The following is an 18,212-nucleotide window of genomic DNA, read 5'->3' as shown; positions in this document are numbered from 1 at the left end:
AAGAGATTCTGTCGGTTCGAAGTGAGGCGGATTTTAAAGGAACAACGCGGTGCGCGTTCATTGGCTGAGAGAAGCTTGGCGACGTGTCAAGCCGACCAATTAGAGCGAAGCACCAAAAACTGCAACGCCCACCGCGTCTGTGACCGGTCAGACTTCCAGAACAGTCGCGTGGAGGTCAACTCCTGTGAGTTTTGATTGGCTGCTGGCATTGACGGACAGCTTTCCAGCCAATCAGAAAGAAGTGTGCGTCCAGCTCGCGGCGTGGGCATAAAGAGTGCACGGAACTGCTGCTTTTTAATGTGTTAACGCACAACGTCCATTAACCAGAACCGGTTCAATCGCTGAGTACTAGCTAGAATTTTCTTTATTTATTATTTGTAATCCATTCGGGACGACCATGGCATCCGGAGGGGAGTAAGTACAATCCCTTTCATTTTCTAAAACCAGAACAGTACAGTAGGAAAATCTATTTTAATGGCCGTTCGAAACATTTGACGTTAGTTCACCGAAGTTAGCAAGATTGCTAATTCATTTTTTTGCTGGTCAACGTGCTAGCGGAGAAGCTTAATCAACAAATTAAGAACATTTCTTATTTTGCAACTTTGACAATTTAGTCGAATATTAATCCTGCGCCATAGTGGAAAACAAACAATTGCCATTATCTACACTGTCGTCTTTGTTCAGTTTACCTTTTAGCCTGCTACATGACAGCGAATTGACAAAACCTAGTCATTCCCGTGCGCAAATGCTAACATTTACATAGCAACCGTATCAAGGCCAAAGCTAACATACATTCAAGTTGGCCTATACCCCGGCTCTTATACCGTGTTTCGAAAGCGTGCCGATGAATAAATTAGTCGATGTTGAATGGCTTAATGGTCATTATTAAATGTGAATAATTCACTTGACTAATCTGGACGCATGATGTGTAAACTAGACGGGTCGCTGACTCTAGCAGTTTCAAGCTAACTGGCTAATTGGAGAAGTCTATTCATTCTGTTGACAATTAGCATGAATTTGGCTATCGTGATATATAAATATTTTTTTGCGCAATTACCCAAATTTCACACGCAGTGTTTAGCCCTAGTATTATATGGGATAAATGTTAAAATATGTCCCGCAGCCGCAATCTTCACGTTGAAGAGGCTAGCTAACAAAGTTTTTTTCTAATTCTTTGCTGTGTCATCCGGGATCGCTTGCTCGCCAGTCAGTTAGCGGAATATTAGCCTTAGCATGCTAAGGCCATAAAAAGAGAGCTAGTTGAGCACTACCAGATAATTCTAGAAACTTGTGGCCAACAACATGAAAGTTATCGGTTCGTTAACGGTGTATTCTTGGCTCAGTAGTCACTGTTATGTATGTGACATTTACCAATCTTAATAGGCCCGTTGAAACCGTCTGCTCGCTCGAAATCTAGAGCCACGCATGTGTTTTTGTTTTATGCTAATACCGATTACTTTGACCCGGTGACACACAAATGGGTAATAATGTGTCGTTCCGATTGGTGGGAAGAATTGGACCACATAAATGAATCTATTAAATACTACAGAAAAGAAAAGACTTCTGATTCCAATTGTGAAGTTGTCAGACAATCTCAACCAACATCAAACCCATTTTCTGCATCTGGTTGTCATTTATTGTCAAAAACAGCCTCTTGTGGGCATTTAATTCACAGAATATCTTGTTTCATTTTGTCTGGAGATCCATCCATATTAATTATATCTCAAATCAACTGACTTTCTCCACTTGAATAAAGATGTTTGTTACCATCTCAGTTTGTTAACCACGTTTTTCCTGTTCTTATAGTATATCTTTGATTGATAAATTCATGGTATTTGTCCATAATTGTCATGTCCTGACTTTTATTTTCTGTTCTTAGATCTAAAAATGATGACTTATCCACTGCGATTCTGAAACAAAAGAACAGACCCAACAGACTCATCGTAGATGAATCCATCAATGAAGACAACAGTGTGGTTTCTCTTTCACAGGTAGAATGGAAGTGGTGTCTTAAAATGCATGTTTGTTGTTGACCTTCTGCTCCTAAGTGTGTGAAATAACCGGTGTTGTGTCCAGACCAAGATGGATGAACTTCAGCTCTTTCGTGGCGACACAGTGCTGATGAAGGGGAAGAAGAGGCGGGAGACTGTGTGTATCGTGCTGTCCGACGACACCTGCTCCGATGAAAAGGTCCGCATGAACAGGGTGGTCCGCAACAATCTGAGGGTGCGGCTGGGTGACGTCATCAGGTGAGCGGACGCTCCGACCTCAATCGGACCTTTTAAGAGCTGCTGTTAAATCCGACGTGTCCTTCAGTATTCAGCCGTGTCCCGATGTGAAGTACGGAAAAAGGATTCACGTCCTTCCCATAGACGACACAGTAGAGGGAATCACTGGCAACCTGTTTGAAGTCTACCTAAAGCCATACTTCCTGGAGGCCTACAGGCCGATCCGCAAAGGTGGGCTCACTCACACTCACGTTTTATAAACCCAAATCTTCAAATGTGAAATTGGCTTTTTGTTTTCCCCTGCGAAGGCGACATTTTCCTGGTGAGAGGGGGCATGCGTGCCGTGGAGTTCAAAGTGGTGGAGACCGATCCTTCTCCTTACTGCATCGTGGCTCCTGATACCGTCATTCATTGTGAGGGAGAGCCCATCAGGAGGGAGGTGTGTAACGGTGCACGGGCACGCTTTCAATCAGGATAATCTGGAATCAGGGAAACGAGCCGCTTTCTTCTTGGTGATGCAGGATGAGGAAGAGTCGCTGAACGAGGTGGGCTATGATGACATTGGAGGAGTGAGGAAGCAGCTGGCTCAGATTAAAGAGATGGTGGAGCTGCCGCTGCGACACCCCGCTCTGTTCAAGGCCATCGGAGTGAAGGTACGGCAGGAAGTTCCTCTAACGCTCGTGTGAGCCTAAGAACGGCCACACCTGCGTGTCCATTCTACTATTGCAGCTCCTCTTTCTGGCCATGCGGCAGATCCCATCGAGACTGATTCAGCTAAATTAGCTCAGGTTTCTTCCTGGTTTTGACCTTCAAAAAAAAGAGTGATTAAAAAAGCTCGACGCGGGAGTTTATTTTTACTCCTGGTCAGAAGGGGGTTAATTTAACTACCTAAACCTCCCAATAGAAACAAAGGCAGAACTTTAGGAAGGTTCAGATGTAAATCTGCTCTTTTTTGCTGCCCCAGCCTCCTCGTGGAATCCTCCTGTACGGACCTCCTGGAACTGGGAAGACTCTGATTGCCAGAGCTGTTGCTAATGAAACGGGAGCTTTCTTCTTCCTGATTAACGGTATGAAGAGTTTTTATTAAGGATTCTTGTCAGTTCACCTGCTGTGTACTTTAGTCTGGAATCTTTACAGTTTTCCTGCCAATCCTTTCTGTTTCACTTTCATTCTGTTTATTTTAGGAACGCTGCGTCATTTCTGATAACACCGGCTTTAGCCTGAGCTCAGATTTACCTAAAGTGCTGTTGTCTAAAGGTCCAGTCTGCCTTTATTTCAGGCCCTGAGATCATGAGCAAGCTGGCCGGAGAGAGCGAGAGTAACCTGAGAAAGGCCTTTGAAGAAGCGGAGAAGAATGCCCCTGCCATCATCTTTATTGATGAGCTGGATGCTATTGCTCCTAAAAGGGAGAAGGTGGGTGTCTTCTGGGTCGATGTCAGCTTCCAGACAGACCTGAACCACTTCTGTTGCTGGATCAACATGTCGTTCATGTTTTATGTCTGATAACTAAAAGCTTTCATAGTGAGTTTCAACCGAGGCTCCTGTTCATACGTCAAGATTTTATATTTGCTTTCTGGCTCCTGTGGTGATGTGATGGGATTTAGCCTCAATGCAGCATGAATATGTGGTTGAAAGAAAGCCAAGTGAACCTGCGCAGCCAGTTAGCAGCAGCAGCACTGCAACCTGAGCTAATATGTATTTCTGGATGTGCTAAAAGTACCAGATGGAAGTTATGGAAATGATGCAGTCGCTGGCTCCCAGCTGGAGTCAAATCAAATCAATATTTATTTATATAGCGTCTTATATAATCCAAATTGTTTCAAGGCGCTTTCCAGAATCCCAGGGCCTGACCCCAGACAAGCAACAGTGGCAAGGAAAAACTCCCCTTTAACAGGAAGAAACCTTGAGCAGGACCAGGCTCATGTAGGGGGACCCTCCTGCTGATGGGGGGGCTGGGTAGAGAGAGAGGAGAGGGAGAGTAAAGCCCATCTCTTTGGAAAGAGGGATTTGTGATTAAACGTAGTGTTCTAGTAATTGATGACTGAACTCCCAATGAAGGACTAAAAGCCTCCCAAGACCTTAAAAGCTAATGTTGAGTGTGTTTTTAGACCCACGGAGAGGTTGAGAGGCGCATTGTCTCCCAGCTGCTGACTCTGATGGATGGTCTGAAACAGAGAGCCCACGTCATCGTCATGGCTGCCACTAACAGACCCAACAGCATCGATCCAGCACTCAGGAGATTTGGTGAGTTAGTTTATCACTCGGTACTAGTCGTCTTCTGTTTGGGCCAGAATCCAGCGTTAAAGGAGCTGGAGATCAAGTCCTGTGTGTCTGAATCTCACCTCCTCCACACGCAGGCCGTTTTGACAGGGAAGTGGACATCGGCATCCCCGACGCCACCGGGAGATTAGAGATTCTTCAGATTCACACCAAGAACATGAAACTGGCTGACGACGTTGACTTGGAGCAGGTCGGTGGAAACGTTCTCTGGCAGCTTCAGCAGGCTCCCAGGTTATCCTGGCAGGCTGCACGCCAGGAGCTGCCGATTAAGCCTCTTTATTGCTTCTAATCCTGCATCTGTAGGTCGCTAACGAGACCCACGGCCATGTCGGTGCAGATCTGGCTGCTCTCTGCTCCGAGGCTGCGCTGCAGGCCATCAGGAAGAAGATGGACCTGATTGACCTTGAGGATGAGACCATCGATGCTGAAGTCATGAACTCGCTCGCCGTCACTATGGATGACTTCAAGGTGAGAGCAGCGCCGACGGCCTGAAGCCTGACGTTTGCTAGCGCCCCCCTCCTTTAAATAATCACCCCCCTTGTGGATGTGCAGTGGGCCCTGAGCCAGAGCAACCCATCTGCCCTGAGGGAGACGGTCGTGGAGGTGCCCAACATCACCTGGGATGATATCGGAGGTCTGGATGATGTCAAGAGAGAGCTCCAGGAGCTGGTTCAGGTACAGATCTGTTTTGGGTTTTAGGCCCAAACGCTTTGCATTGGTTCCACTACTTTAACATCGACGTCCTCATTACTCACTAGTACCCAGTGGAGCATCCAGACAAGTTCCTCAAGTTTGGAATGACGCCCTCCAAAGGCGTGCTGTTCTACGGGCCACCTGGTTGTGGTAAGACTCTTCTGGCCAAAGCCATTGCCAACGAGTGCCAGGCCAACTTCATCTCCATCAAAGGCCCCGAGCTGCTCACCATGTGGTTTGGAGAGTCGGAGGCCAACGTCAGAGAGATCTTTGACAAGGCAAGAACGTCGCGTTCAAAGAGGAAGTCTTCGCTCCGCCCTTGGTAAACGGCTTCATCTTGTTTTCTCTGGCCTCCAGGCTCGCCAGGCGGCGCCCTGCGTTCTCTTCTTCGATGAGCTGGACTCCATAGCTAAAGCCCGTGGCGGCAACGTGGGAGACGGCGGCGGAGCGGCCGACCGTGTCATCAACCAGATCCTGACTGAGATGGATGGAATGTCCAGTAAGAAGAACGTCTTCATCATCGGCGCCACAAACAGACCAGACATCATCGACCCCGCCATTTTGAGACCCGGCCGCCTGGACCAGCTCATCTACATCCCCCTGCCCGACGAGAAGAGCAGGATAAGCATCCTGAAAGCCAACCTCCGCAAGAGCCCCATCAGCCAGGTGACCCTCCTGCTCTCCCAGCACTGTGCATCACTCTTCGTCTTCCCTCCTCCCGTCACAACGTTCAAACGTCTGCTCAGATTTAACGGCCACGGACGCCGTTTCTGAGGAAAATGTTGGTTTTCTCCTCAATCTTTCCAAACATTGTGAAACCCTTGTTCTTTTTTTTAATAGGACGTGGACCTGGACTTCCTGGCAAAGATGACCAATGGCTTTTCTGGAGCCGATCTCACAGAGATCTGCCAGCGAGCGTGTAAGCTGGCGATCAGAGAAAGCATCGAGAGCGAGATCCGCAGAGAGAGGGAGCGGCAGACCAACCCGTCGGCCATGGTCGGTGGCGCTCCGCCCCACAAAACTCCTTGGTTCCCTTTGAACGTCCTGCCTTTCACACACATCTATTCCTTCTTGTAGGAGGTGGAAGAGGACGATCCCGTTCCCGAGATCAGGAAGGATCACTTTGAGGAGGCGATGCGTTTTGCCCGTCGCTCCGTCAGCGACAACGACATCCGCAAATACGAGATGTTTGCACAGACGCTGCAGCAGAGCCGAGGCTTCGGCAGTTTCAGGTACCTTTTTTTAGTTCCCGTTCTTATAAAAAGGCCAAACAGGAACTCCGTCGACAAGTGTTTATGCAAATTTCTGGGCTGTTTTTGAGCTGCTGTGAGATGCGTCGTGGCCTCGTCACGTCACTCCGCTCCGGTGCAGCTGGGGAACACGAGACCTGTGGGAATAACGAGCCTTTTTCCTCATTCCAGGTTTCCCTCCAGCACCGCAGGGGCCAGTGGTCCAAGTCATGGCACTGGTGGAACTGGGAGCGGCCCAGTCTTTAATGAGGATAATGACGACGACCTTTACGCTTAATCTACCCGTGCACCATAGTGGTCAGTTTGGGGATCACGACCTGTTCAAATTTTCATCCGATTCCATGTTTTAGGACTTTTGTGTTCTTGTCATGTGTTTTTTGTTTTCTTTCTTTTCTTTTTTTTTTTCTTTTCTTTTTTTAAACTTCCCTCAGAGAAGCATGTAGCCTGTTGGTGAGAACCAAAGCGGACTCTAGTTCTGGACGTAGGATAGCTATGATCGGGTTGCATCAGGACGACATTCTGTGCACAGTTGAGGAGTTTCCACTGAGCACGTCGGGTGTGCTCTGCTAATCACAAAAAATAAACAGTGTTACAAAACACTTTTCCTAACTAACACGAGTGATTTTAGCTTATTTGAGTTCCTATACGAAGATAATTCCTAGACACAGTAACGTAGAGCATCGGTCAAACCACCCTCGCTTTTCAGAACTGACCGAGCTGAAATGTCACTCATGGAAAGCAAATTCTTTTCCTCCCTTTTGTTTGAAATAAGCAGCTGTTTAAGTCTGATTACCGGGTTTGTCCCGTCATTCCACCACTGGAAGGTGAGGGCGGTAGCGTTCACACCAAGATGCACCACCAACGACCCCGACCAGCTGAAGATTAAAGTGAAACTCCAAATCAACCTGGGCTGAACTGCTGTGGGCGGAGCTACACAAACACACACACACACAAACACACCCACACCAAATGGCAACAGTTTAAAGAACGGCCATTTTAATTGTACATACTTGTCATGCCCAGAACAATAAAAATGACTGTAGCTTGTAAAGGGTTGGAATCATAACTGGAGCTCAAATTGAAACCCAAACACCAGCATTAAAGAGCTGCTTCTCACTGCACGAGGAGGTTTCTACGGCACACACACACACTCTCACACACACACACACACAGACGTGACCCTCACTGGATTTACCTCGCTGATGGCCACTGGTGGTTGATAACTGAACAAACTGAGCTGCCGTTTCCATTGAGCCCGATAGGGGAGCAGCTTCGTTATGGCCCCAGCCTTTTGTACATAGCTGCCTTGTTTGGCCTGACCTTAATGTTAGTGGGGGGGGGGGTTAGGGACCTGGAAGGTTAGTGAGTGGAGCTGATAAGGAGGGAGGGTGGGAAGGTTACTGAGTGGCCTCATTCTAAATATATCATAACCAACTTCAATGGCTTTAGTGGTGCGATTATATGCTAGACTATAAGAAAGGAGAGATCTCTGCTGATGACTTCCTCTTTTTGAAGTATAAACATTGCATTTAATGTATTGTCAAGGATATGTTGAAAATAAAGTTTTCCAAAATTCAAATGTTACCACAGCCTGAAATGTGTTTTTGGTTCAACATTAAGGACGGATTTAAGTTTGGATGAAACCATCTGTGTTACATGCAGATGAGGCTGATGCTCATGAGCAGGTGGGGAATCAACACTCCAGTGGGCTGAAAAGGTCAAAGGTCAAAACCAGGTTCTATTATTCTGGATACAATGGGCCAGTTTTTGCAAGTACAGTATTGAAGGGAAAAGAAATCTTGAGCTCTTTTTCTAATCAAATGGCTTCCATGATTGAACGTTTTCTCTAAGAACATCAGACAAACGGGCGCCAGTTTGATCCAAACTGCTTTAATGTTTAGAGCTTTGAAAGCTTTAATGTTAAATCCTCAGTAAGCGTCATGGAAGGGGAAATGAGGATGTTCTGCGTCTCTCCACACTCGTCTCCCGTCTCTCTGTTAAAACAAAGCAGACTCCAGGCAGTTCCAGGGTTGATGTTTCAGCCATGGGGGGTCACCAGTGAGTCCAGCTCACCTCCACCGTGGGAATGATGAAGCGCTCGCTGCGGTTGAAGGACGAAATCAGCCTCACGTCGTCATCTGACAGGGAAAAGTCGAACACCTGGAGGTTCTCCTGGATCCTGGAGGGGGTCACGCTCTTTGGGACGCACACCACACCCCTCTGCACGTGCCACCTTCCAAAGGGAATAAAAGCCCTCACCCCATCTATGCGACGCCTGAGGGGGTGCTCTGACCTACCTGAGTATGACCTGCGCGGGGGTTTTCTGGTATCTCTGTGCGATGGCGCCCAGTCGGGGGTCCTGCAGCAGGCGGGGGTCGTGGGCAGAGGCCCAGGGTCTGTCTCCACTGCCCAGAGGACTGTAGGCCGTCACACACACGGACACTGACCTGAAGCACAGCAGCACGTGCGGTCAAGCACATCTGAGGCAGGTAAGAGCGAAAAAAACAACACTGTTTTACTTACTGACAGTAAGACAAAAGGTCTGTTTGGGTCAGATAAGGATGACACTCCACCTGTGGGACAGTAAAAAACACACACACAACTGACAAAAAAGCCACTTAAATCTTGTTGTTGTGTTCCAGAACGTCACGCTCCACCTGGTTGACGACAGGTTTGTGCTTGGCTATGCTGATGATGTCACCGGTTTGCCTGGCGTTGAAGTTGGACAGTCCGATCGCTCTGACCAGGCCTTTGTCCACTAGTGTCTCCATGGCAACCCAAGTATCTCTGTAGTGCGTGTCTGAGTAACAGATACTTCCATCCTCCCGACGGGGCATCAGCTCCTTCCCTCGCCTAAACAAAAGAGACTTGGAGCAGCGGCCGCGGGTATAAAAGGAGAGGATTGTGCACAGACGCTCACTGGAACGCCATGGGCCAGTGCATGAGGTACAGGTCCAAATGGGACAGGCCCAGATGGGTCAGGCTGGTCCTGCACGCTTCCTCAACATCCTCCGGGTGGTGTTTGGTGTTCCACAGTTTGGATGTCACAAACACCTCCTCGCGGCGGAGACTCTGGAGGAGAGACGTCGCACCAAAATGCTGGAGTCCCTATTGAACCCAAGGTCGCCTCGCTGGACCGGCTCCTCACCTTCCCGGGTCCGACCCTCAGAGCCAGGGCCTCTCCCACCTCCCGCTCGTTGCCGTACGCGGCCGCGCAGTCGACGTGTCTGTAACCGCAGTCCAAAGCTGCCAGCACCGCCTGCTTCACCTGACAACACAGGGACACACACTCTGTCCTTCGACCCTGTCCTGAAACATTCTGGTCCGGGGACAAAGCCCGCGGCTCATACCTGTCCGGGCGCGCTCTTCCAGGTCCCGAGCCCGACCGTGGGCATCCTCTGACCCGTCGACAGAGTGACGAAGGCACTCATGCTTCAGCGGGGAAGTCCTGACGGGCGACAGAAAGTGGCAGAGACGCCTGTCAGGTGGCTCCATTTAACCCTGCAGCAGTGGACCGGTCACCATGGTAATGGAGTCCTGGTTATTGATTTACACTCATGTCTGAATTCATTAACCGCTGAACTGACGTGCGCAAAAGCCAACGTTTGTCTGTCCAGCAACAAAAACGGCGGAATCTTAGCTCGCATGTCAATAAGAGCACGAAACTCCAGAGACATAAAAACAATAAAAAGAGTGATGTTGCCAGTTTAACCCTGGTGGGCAACTTTTTTGGATGGATGCTGGAGCAACCATCTTGTTTCGGCTGATGTGCAACTCACCTGTGCACAAGGCAAATTGTCCAACGTGGGGACAACTGCACATGACAGGGCTGGACAGTAAAGTAGGTCACTTGTCTTTGTCAACCCAACGCACGCGGAGTCCGTGACCTGTGGTGTCGGAAGCTGTCTCGCCTGTTTACTGCTGCAGCTCTGAACCTGCGCAGGCCTGACACACGTGCACGTACAGTGTTCAGCAACGTGGGTTCGATTAAACCTCTCTCAGCCCTGAAGTCCACGGTCTCCTGGTTGATTTGGTGATATTCAGGACCTGATTGCTGTCCCAGATCAGTCACCTACTACATATATATGTATATATGTGTGTGTGTGTGTGTGTGTGTCCATATTACATTAATGTTAAACCTCTTAAAGTTGGTAATTAAATGCTGCGTCGAATGTTCTGATTTTTTGATTCTGTCTTACCTGTGTCCACTCTGCTCGTCACGCTGGTTCTAAGCTGCAGGTTTCTGCACATCTGCATTTTAACAGGCTGAAGTCAAAGTCTGCTGTCTTTTTTTTTTCTTTTTTTGGCAAGTCATACTGATGGAAACTGTCCAAAGTCCGCCCAGTAAAGTTCGGCACAGCTCGACACATTCTATCCGGATTCTGACAAGCATTTCCCCCTCTTATTAATCATTATTCACGCAGCCGCAAATGAGCAGCTGGATGATATCAGTGACCAACCGTCATGATTTCACGTGAGAAATATGATCCTCGCCATCAATAAAAGGAAAAGTCTGGCAGGAAGCAGATGCGTTCCAGACAATTGGACTTTTTTGTAACCCCAAATGATTACTCATACAAAAATGTTGGATGTAGAGGATAAATCTGTCCTTGTTCTTATCTCCTGTTCAGAGTTGTCAGACTTATATGTTGAAGTACCAGATTTCAGACACTTAAAGACTTCACACATTTGGTTTATTTGTTGCGATTATGGAAATAAAAACCCATAAATACTGAAAGACACGTGTGCGCACTGGTTTTAGCCACAGTCCAGCATCCCCACGGGCTCGAAAGATGCTTCACCACCTTTTACGGCCTAAAAGTGCATTTAGAATCAGGTGGCGTTCAAAGGCTTTCCTTCGTGTGGGATAAACCAGTGACGACCGGGGCCGTCCGCACAAACCAAGCTCATATGTACAGTACGTCGTTTATCTGCTGCAAAACTACAAAACCTGTTTCCTAAACAGGGTTCTTCTACGGATAAAACTGCTGTAAATTACAAGTTACAGAAGCACTGTTCAATCATAAAATGAGGACCCCAAAGAGCCCCCCCGCCAGAGGTTTACTGTTGGCACTGGTCACAGTAGCACCGAGACGTTGCCTTCACGCGGCACAGGAGAAAGCAGAAGAGAAGGAACAAAGCTAGGACTCCCAGAGAATTTCATTAACTCCTCCTCTGGGATGTTTAACCTGTGCTTGTTTGGCACTTAACAGGAGAATATAGACAAGGTTCACATGCAGAACGCCAGGATTAGGGATTTTCTATTGCTTTCCAAGAGTCCCACCCTGAATGCCGGGTGAATGTTGCACATGATCGTATGGCTGGTACATTTTTTTTAAAATCTGGGCAAAGGCACCTGTGTGTTCCTCCAGTCCGGAGGAGCAGCACAGCTCAGAGAAGGAAAGCACCCATCTTATTTGCACTATTACAGCACCTGATTGTCATTTCCAGATTTCCCCCGCGCAGCTAAAATGTGCCGTCGTTGTGGAGGGTGAAGGTGAGACGAGTGTGCACGCAGCGACTTTAGGGGGACGGGTCTGTCCGAGCCGGGAACAGCGGGAAGGCGGTGGTTTAACGGCGGCGTGAGCCAGCGGCGAATGCTCCAAAAGCTGCTGGCCCGCTCCACATCTCCATTTGTCATTAGCTTTTTTTTTAAAAAAAAAACATCTCAGACTTCATTTTATAATGACAGCGTATAACAACTACTGATAAATCCGTAAAAAAAACAAAAAACATTAAGAAACGAGCCCAAAACACTTGGATTCCGGGCGCTTCTTAGTGTTTTTGGGTCGAAAGACCTTTTTAGGAATAACATCTGTCCTGAAACGAGCGCTGATTGTGGAAATCTTCCTCCGTCTCCCACTGAAAAGTTCACAGAAACGAGTGTGTTCGACGCTGCATGCATCAACATACAGGAAATTCTACATGGACGCGTCTCAGCTGGCAGCTTTCTGGTCTGGGTCCAGAGTTTGTGACAGCAGAGGGCCTGGGGAGGGTCACCCTACGACTGGGGGAGGTGCTGTCTGATGATCTCCCTGGACTGAGGAGGGATCCTGTCGGGGAAGTGGACGGAAAACTCCACGATGAGGTCACCTCGCTGTGACGGGTTCTTGGGAAAAGGCAGGCCTTCCCCCCTGAGTCGCTTCACCATCCCCGGCTTGATGATGTCGTGGCAGGGGAGGGAGATGACGCGGTTTTCCAGTGTGGGAATGCTAACGGTGCAGCCACACAGAGCCTGGAGAGGAGAGGGGGAGCGTTAATATCTTAAATGGCAAAGCTGTGAATAGGTCAGTGACTTCATGTTCCTGTCAGCTAAAAACATGAAGTTTATCAGCCCCCAGCCAGTCATCTGACTTCTATATGTTGGTTCAGTCTGAGCACGCTTTACACGGGTGTGTGTGTGTGTGTGTGTGTGTGTGTGTGTGTGTGTGTGTGTGTCGCTCAGTGGACTAATCTTAGCAACAGTCGCATTCCCGGGGCTAACGAAGAGAGGCAGGAATTGGCTAAGCTCATAAATATTTGGAGGGCTTGTCAAATCAGCTGGCAAGTGAAAGCTGACGCACACACACACACACACACACGCACACACACACACACACACACAGAGCGAGCCTCATCCCTTTATCACAGCGCCTGATGAATCAACTGTGAGTGTACATGGCACTAAATTAAACCCGCCGCCCTATCACGACCTATTATTCCACTCTCCAGGATCACTCCGGACAGTAAAATCCTCTCAACTGTGAATGAAGCTCCCAATGAATGAAACTCCTTATATTTATTATCAAAGACGAACTGGTTGTGTCATAAATTGCTCAATGGAATAACACCACCAAGCAACGGGAAGACACAGAGGCAGAACCTAGAAGGGAAAGAGTCACAGAACTCCACGTTAGCGCGACGGTGCTCACAGGAAGGACCGACACTTGCCTTCTCGTCTTGTCTGGTCTCTTTTTTTAAGGAACACACACGGACAGATGACCTGTGCAGCTGTTTCGGAGGACGGACACAGTTTTCCAGTCATGACATCAGCCTCCTCTTATCCACAACACACAGACATTAGAGGGTGATTTAGCCCGTGACTGTGATACGGGCTATAACGATCACTTCCCTTCACCAACACTGGTCCTACACACACAGAGATGGGTTGCCATGACGCTGGATACACAACGCCAGCTGATCTGAGGTCCCACTGATTACATAAGCCTGACAAGAAGAAACGCACACCGAGAGCAGCTTAAGTGTCCCTGCATACTGGAGGTGTTACAATAACTGTTCTAGGTACCAAATGTTAGAACTCTGGACAAACCTGACCAGCAATAAAGCCCAATGTGTCAGCGACCTTCAGCATCTGGGGCTGAGCCATATTTTTTATGAGTAATCTGTAAACTCACTTGGGAAAATACGGATTAAAAAGTGCAAAATTTGGCTGTATGAGGCGGCAGAAGGTGAAGGATGTGGTCACCGATACTGAGGTGACGGCTGAGCTGAGGGGGGCTTGGAGCATCCATGGAAAAGAGCAGCTCAAAGCCGACCAAAAATAAACCCCTGGGAACAAAGGAGACGCAGGTGAAAAGCAGAGCACTCGGCTCGGCTGTGCTGAACTACTGTCGCAGGCTCCTGAAGCTGGCGCTGCTTTTACGCCTCTTCGGGGAACCAGGAGGCAGCGGTAAAATACGAGCTCGCATTTGCTTTGGATCCCGAATCATCTGACCCACTTCCCTACTATCCCCCAGATAACAACCCCCCCCCCCCCCCCCCATCCTGGTCTCAGCTTTACTTTAGCTGCATCAGAGTCTTATCATCTGGTTCCTCTTATAGAGCCGAGCCGTGGGAGGTGTGCAGAGCAGCATTAATCACTGCAGCCCCACGTCGTGCTCAGCTCCGCCGTGTTGACAGCTGTTTGTGCTGCATTTGGTCAAGAGCTCCTAAACTGCTCGAATCAAACGTCCCCCCGCCCACCCACGCCGCATCGAGTCGTGGACCCGTTGCCCTCGCGGGAAAGGTCGATAATAACAGACGTTCTAAACGGGCCCGCTGGCACGTGATGACCCCTCGCTGTCAGACCCCTGAATGCCGCGTGCACTCCTGAACTCGGGGAGCTTTGTTCCTGCCTGACTGCGCGCGCTCGTTTATGGGTGTGAGTAAAGCAGCCACGAGCACGTCCAGGCTGCTGGGTCGCACCAGGACACCATATTCCTGCTGCCTCTTTCACGCTGCGGTGAAGTATGTTCACACACACACACTCACACACACACAGCTACAGCAGTGAAACCGGCTACTGGAATGAGACAGTATGGAGAAGTTCATGAAAAAGGGGATCGACGCACCTCTTTTAACGTGATCTTGCATTTATAGATAATGTTGGAACCATCTCTCTTGAAGTGGGGATGTCCCTTGTCCTTCAGCACGAAGGCTATGTCGGCAGGAATGTTCTCGGGGGTCTCGTCGCCCTCTTTTGGGAAGGTGATCTTGGTACCTTCCTTCCAGCCCTTTTTGATGACAATGTTGAGGATCTTGTCTTCTGTCCTCATGCTCCGTCCATCGGGGTTCAGCCGGCGGCGTGTGATCTTAATGCGCTTGGTGCAGCCGTGGAAGATCTCCTCCAGGGAGACCTTCAACTCGTGGACCACCGGGGGGTCCTGGTGCTTTGGTACAGTCCCCAGGCGCTCCGACGGCACGCCTCTCCTCCTGCGGGCGTCCCCGTTATTCACCCCCCCTGGGAAGCCAAAGTGTCTCCCGAAATGAGCAAAGGGGTCTTCCTCGTCCATGTCCAGGTCTGTGTCATGGTCAGTGTGGAATGAGAACCCATTGGAGCGGCCGTGGCCGCGGTTAGAGCCAAAAAACATGTCGAAAGGGTTGGACCCGCCGAAGAAGGTCGCAAAGGTGGCGTGGGGGTCTCCATGGAAGGTGTAGTGGTGTGTGGTGCTGCCTGGAGCACCAGAAGAGCTGCTGCCTCCTGTCTTTAAACCTGGAAGACAAAAAAGGGAACATCTCACCTTCCGCGTCACCTGTACCGAGTATGAGAGCCAGCGTTTCCCTGTTTTCCTTCTTTTTGGATGAACATTGCGTTGTAGCCTGCCCATGATAGCCCCACAGTATAATCTGGTCAATGATACAGTATGAACACCCTGTAGACCCCCCACGTGGATGACAACAGAGGGGAGCTCGCGTAGGTGGGAAGAATCCCACAGCATTGTTGATTTTCCAACCGTGCTGCTGCAGGAAGTCATAACATGCCAACACACAAACAAACACCAAAAAACACCTTCACAGCTGCTTCACACCCCACTAAACTAAAGCAGCCCCTGCTACTTATATGGCACACTAGAAAGATGGTTTAAATAGTCCTAGCCGCTAACACAAACACACGGAGACACACGTCAGCTAAGCTAGCAGCTGTTGGGGCCACACCTATCAACCTTTGTCCACCCTAAAGAAAACCCGTTAGATGCTGGGATGCTACTGAATGACTTTAGGTGAATTCAGCCGTCTCAACCCTCTTCCTCCCTCCCTCCCTCCCGTCTCACCTTCCTCTCCCAGCTGGTCATAGACGGCCCTCTTCTTGGGGTCGCTCAGCACCTCGTAGGCCTCCGCGATCTCTTTGAACTTCTCCTCGGCGTTGGCGTCCTTGTTCTTGTCGGGGTGGAAGCGCAGCGCCATGCGCCGGTACGCCTTCTTGATCTCCTCCTCGTTGGCACCCTTGGGGATGCCCAGCGTCTTATAGTAGTCCTTCCCCATCTTCGCGCACAATCACACACCTCTCTGGACTGGGACCCCCCCCCTTCCCTGCCCTTGTGAGCTCCAGCTGTGGTCAGTCACTGGTGAGAATGGGGAAGCACAGGGCCACAGTTAGTGGGGGGGGTGTCTTATAATACAGTCGCTGACCACAGCAACAGACTATATCCGCCCTGGCAGAGCAGCAGACCGCTCGGTGTATTCCTGTGCAGACCGTTAAAGCTGGAAACTGATTTAAATAAAGTGTTGCTATGGTGACGTGCTTTCCTGCACTGAGGTAGAGTCAGGCAGGATGCAGAGGAATCCCCTCCATCAGTAAAGCCACGGGGCTGCACCAGCAACTCTTGGGATGATTTGAATTGAGAAACTGTGGCGTGAAAGTGTCTGATCAGTGGTGCAAATGGTCAAAGCAGCTGAGGGGGCGTCAGACAGCAGAGACACTGCAGTGGTCCGGAACACCATCCAAACTGACACCGCTTCTCGAGCAGCACCCCTCCAGTAGGGAAATCTCCTATTATTATAGTAGTCGTTATTATTCTAGGGTTCCCACAACAGATTTTTTAAAAAAAGACATGTAAATTCCGGGGTTAGACATCTTGGGCCAGTGATCGGACAAAGCGAGTCGACGGCACAAGCAAATCAAACCCCAGAAAATCCTACCGGAATGACGAGGAGCAGCCGGATTCATGGATTCATGGTCGTGCTCGTCGCTGCTGCTCTCCCACGGCCATCGTGGATGTGTCCGCCTCTCCGCCACCGCCGGCTCCTTATAAGCGTGACGTCAGGACGCGGCGAGGATCACGGATCGGAAATAACCGGTGAGCGCACCGATGACGTTGCATCGGAAAACGTCGGGCAGGAATCCGTGCGCGCAACCTGCAGCTGTCGCTTCAGTCACGGATCCGCCGGGAAAGTTGGGAATGTCGGTCCACGTCGGCGCGTATTGGAAACTGTGGTTTGAAAGAGTGTGGGATTGCGGATCGGACGGGTTAACCCCTCACAAACCCACGTTCAGTTGACACTAAATACCTAATCTTGTAAATATAATAACATAAAGTAAATAACAGAAGAAATAAAATCCCAAAATAATCCAACATACCCCTGACCTGCAGCCGTCAAGGCTGTGGTGCCTTCAAGTGGCAAATGAGGCAACAAAGCCTAAAGTGGCCTAATGAGCAATTCTGAATCACCATTTCCATAACACACTTTGGTGGTTTGTGTTTTACACTGTGGGCTCTTGCTTCTCTGCAAAGGCCTCATCTTCAAGACACACGACATTTATGTCGCCACTTGAGGTCTGAGTCACTGTTGATGACGTTTAACTGCACAAAACTGTACTTTTGGAAAGTGGCAAAGCGCTCCGGTTTTAATGTGAGAAGCGGGGAAAAAAAGACAAATGAAGACTCATTTTAGGCCTGAGTCACCATCCCTACCGACCCGGTGAAGAGGTGTGAGAGACGTGGGTGTTCTCAGTGGAGGAAGCTGTCTGACACACACACACAACACACACACATGCTCTCCTGCGTGCACACGAGAGGTTCAAAACAATGGGATTGTGCAGCGAAGTCCCAGAGAAGGAGAATGCACGGGGACATTCCCGTGTGTCCAGCTGAGCGCGTGGTTTTGGCAGCAGGGTGGAACAAGTGCAGCTGTCCCAGAAGAGCAACTGGTCAGCAGTGAGGTGTTACCTCCAACCAGACTGTGATACACTCAGGAACAACAGCCATTACTGCTCCAAAAGTCAGGCTAAAACAGTCTTAAACTGGGCTCAGTAAACTAAATGTATGTGCATCTATATGAAGCAGACTGGAAGATTAGAGTTGAGCGGCTCGTAATTACCCCGACAGACAGGTCAAAATAATGACAATCAGTCTGGAAACGGGTAGAATTGGGTCTTTTTCTACAAAGACGTCTGAACACACACACACACACACACACACACACACGCACACACACACACACACACACACCACACACACACACACACACACACACACACACACACACCTACAGCAGTCAGACA

General features: G+C 49.3%; 3 protein-coding genes across 3 annotated transcripts; 1 reads left to right on the top strand and 2 right to left on the bottom strand.

Moving 5' to 3' along the window:
- Positions 1 to 117: 117 nt before the first annotated feature.
- Positions 118 to 8,035, top strand: vcp (valosin containing protein). Its single transcript, XM_057034176.1, has 17 exons — positions 118 to 414; positions 1,880 to 1,991; positions 2,077 to 2,249; positions 2,317 to 2,459; positions 2,537 to 2,667; positions 2,750 to 2,881; positions 3,193 to 3,295; positions 3,508 to 3,641; positions 4,337 to 4,472; positions 4,586 to 4,698; positions 4,812 to 4,976; positions 5,061 to 5,183; positions 5,267 to 5,479; positions 5,559 to 5,867; positions 6,042 to 6,197; positions 6,279 to 6,433; positions 6,623 to 8,035. Exons 1-17 carry the CDS (start codon positions 398 to 400, stop codon positions 6,726 to 6,728), a joined length of 2,421 nt encoding a protein of 806 aa, XP_056890156.1. The 5' UTR covers positions 118 to 397; the 3' UTR covers positions 6,729 to 8,035.
- Positions 8,036 to 8,325: 290 nt separating this feature from the next.
- On the bottom strand, positions 8,326 to 10,805 carry akr1a1a (aldo-keto reductase family 1, member A1a (aldehyde reductase)). The gene is made up of 9 exons (XM_057034184.1): positions 10,651 to 10,805; positions 9,802 to 9,899; positions 9,600 to 9,719; positions 9,372 to 9,523; positions 9,109 to 9,304; positions 8,975 to 9,024; positions 8,749 to 8,898; positions 8,525 to 8,684; positions 8,326 to 8,445 (listed from the first exon to the last, which is right to left on the bottom strand). Exons 2-9 carry the CDS (start codon positions 9,880 to 9,882, stop codon positions 8,380 to 8,382), a joined length of 975 nt encoding a protein of 324 aa, XP_056890164.1. The 5' UTR covers positions 9,883 to 9,899; positions 10,651 to 10,805; the 3' UTR covers positions 8,326 to 8,379.
- A 323-nt stretch (positions 10,806 to 11,128) lies between these two features.
- dnajb5 (DnaJ heat shock protein family (Hsp40) member B5) lies at positions 11,129 to 17,289 on the bottom strand. The gene is made up of 4 exons (XM_057034181.1): positions 16,850 to 17,289; positions 15,982 to 16,272; positions 14,782 to 15,422; positions 11,129 to 12,686 (listed from the first exon to the last, which is right to left on the bottom strand). The coding sequence occupies exons 2-4, from the start codon at positions 16,190 to 16,192 to the stop codon at positions 12,453 to 12,455; spliced, it is 1,086 nt and encodes a 361-aa protein (XP_056890161.1). The 5' UTR covers positions 16,193 to 16,272; positions 16,850 to 17,289; the 3' UTR covers positions 11,129 to 12,452.
- Positions 17,290 to 18,212: the final 923 nt, after the last annotated feature.

This window comes from Takifugu flavidus, chromosome 5 (genome assembly GCF_003711565.1).
Source record: "Takifugu flavidus isolate HTHZ2018 chromosome 5, ASM371156v2, whole genome shotgun sequence".
In the NCBI taxonomy this organism is placed as follows: Eukaryota; Metazoa; Chordata; class Actinopteri; order Tetraodontiformes; family Tetraodontidae; genus Takifugu; species Takifugu flavidus.
Note: the sequence above shows the minus strand (reverse complement) of the source record. Positions and strands in the feature narration are given on the sequence as shown.

Coding starts and splice junctions, on each gene's coding strand:
- vcp (XM_057034176.1), top strand. Junction 3,642..4,336: donor TTGCTCCTAAAAGGGAGAAG/GTGGGTGTCTTC, acceptor GTGTGTTTTTAG/ACCCACGGAGAGGTTGAGAG. Junction 5,868..6,041: donor GCAAGAGCCCCATCAGCCAG/GTGACCCTCCTG, acceptor TTTTTTTAATAG/GACGTGGACCTGGACTTCCT.
- akr1a1a (XM_057034184.1), bottom strand. CDS start 9,882: ATGAGTGCCTTCGTCACTCTGTCGACGGGTCAGAGGATGCCCACGGTC. Junction 9,305..9,371: donor CACTGGCCCATGGCGTTCCA/GTGAGCGTCTGT, acceptor TCTTTTGTTTAG/GCGAGGGAAGGAGCTGATGC. Junction 9,025..9,108: donor ACAAACCTGTCGTCAACCAG/GTGGAGCGTGAC, acceptor ACTGTCCCACAG/GTGGAGTGTCATCCTTATCT.
- dnajb5 (XM_057034181.1), bottom strand. CDS start 16,192: ATGGGGAAGGACTACTATAAGACGCTGGGCATCCCCAAGGGTGCCAAC. Junction 15,423..15,981: donor TGACCAGCTGGGAGAGGAAG/GTGAGACGGGAG, acceptor TTTGTCTTCCAG/GTTTAAAGACAGGAGGCAGC. Junction 12,687..14,781: donor GCAAGATCACGTTAAAAGAG/GTGCGTCGATCC, acceptor TCTCCTCTCCAG/GCTCTGTGTGGCTGCACCGT.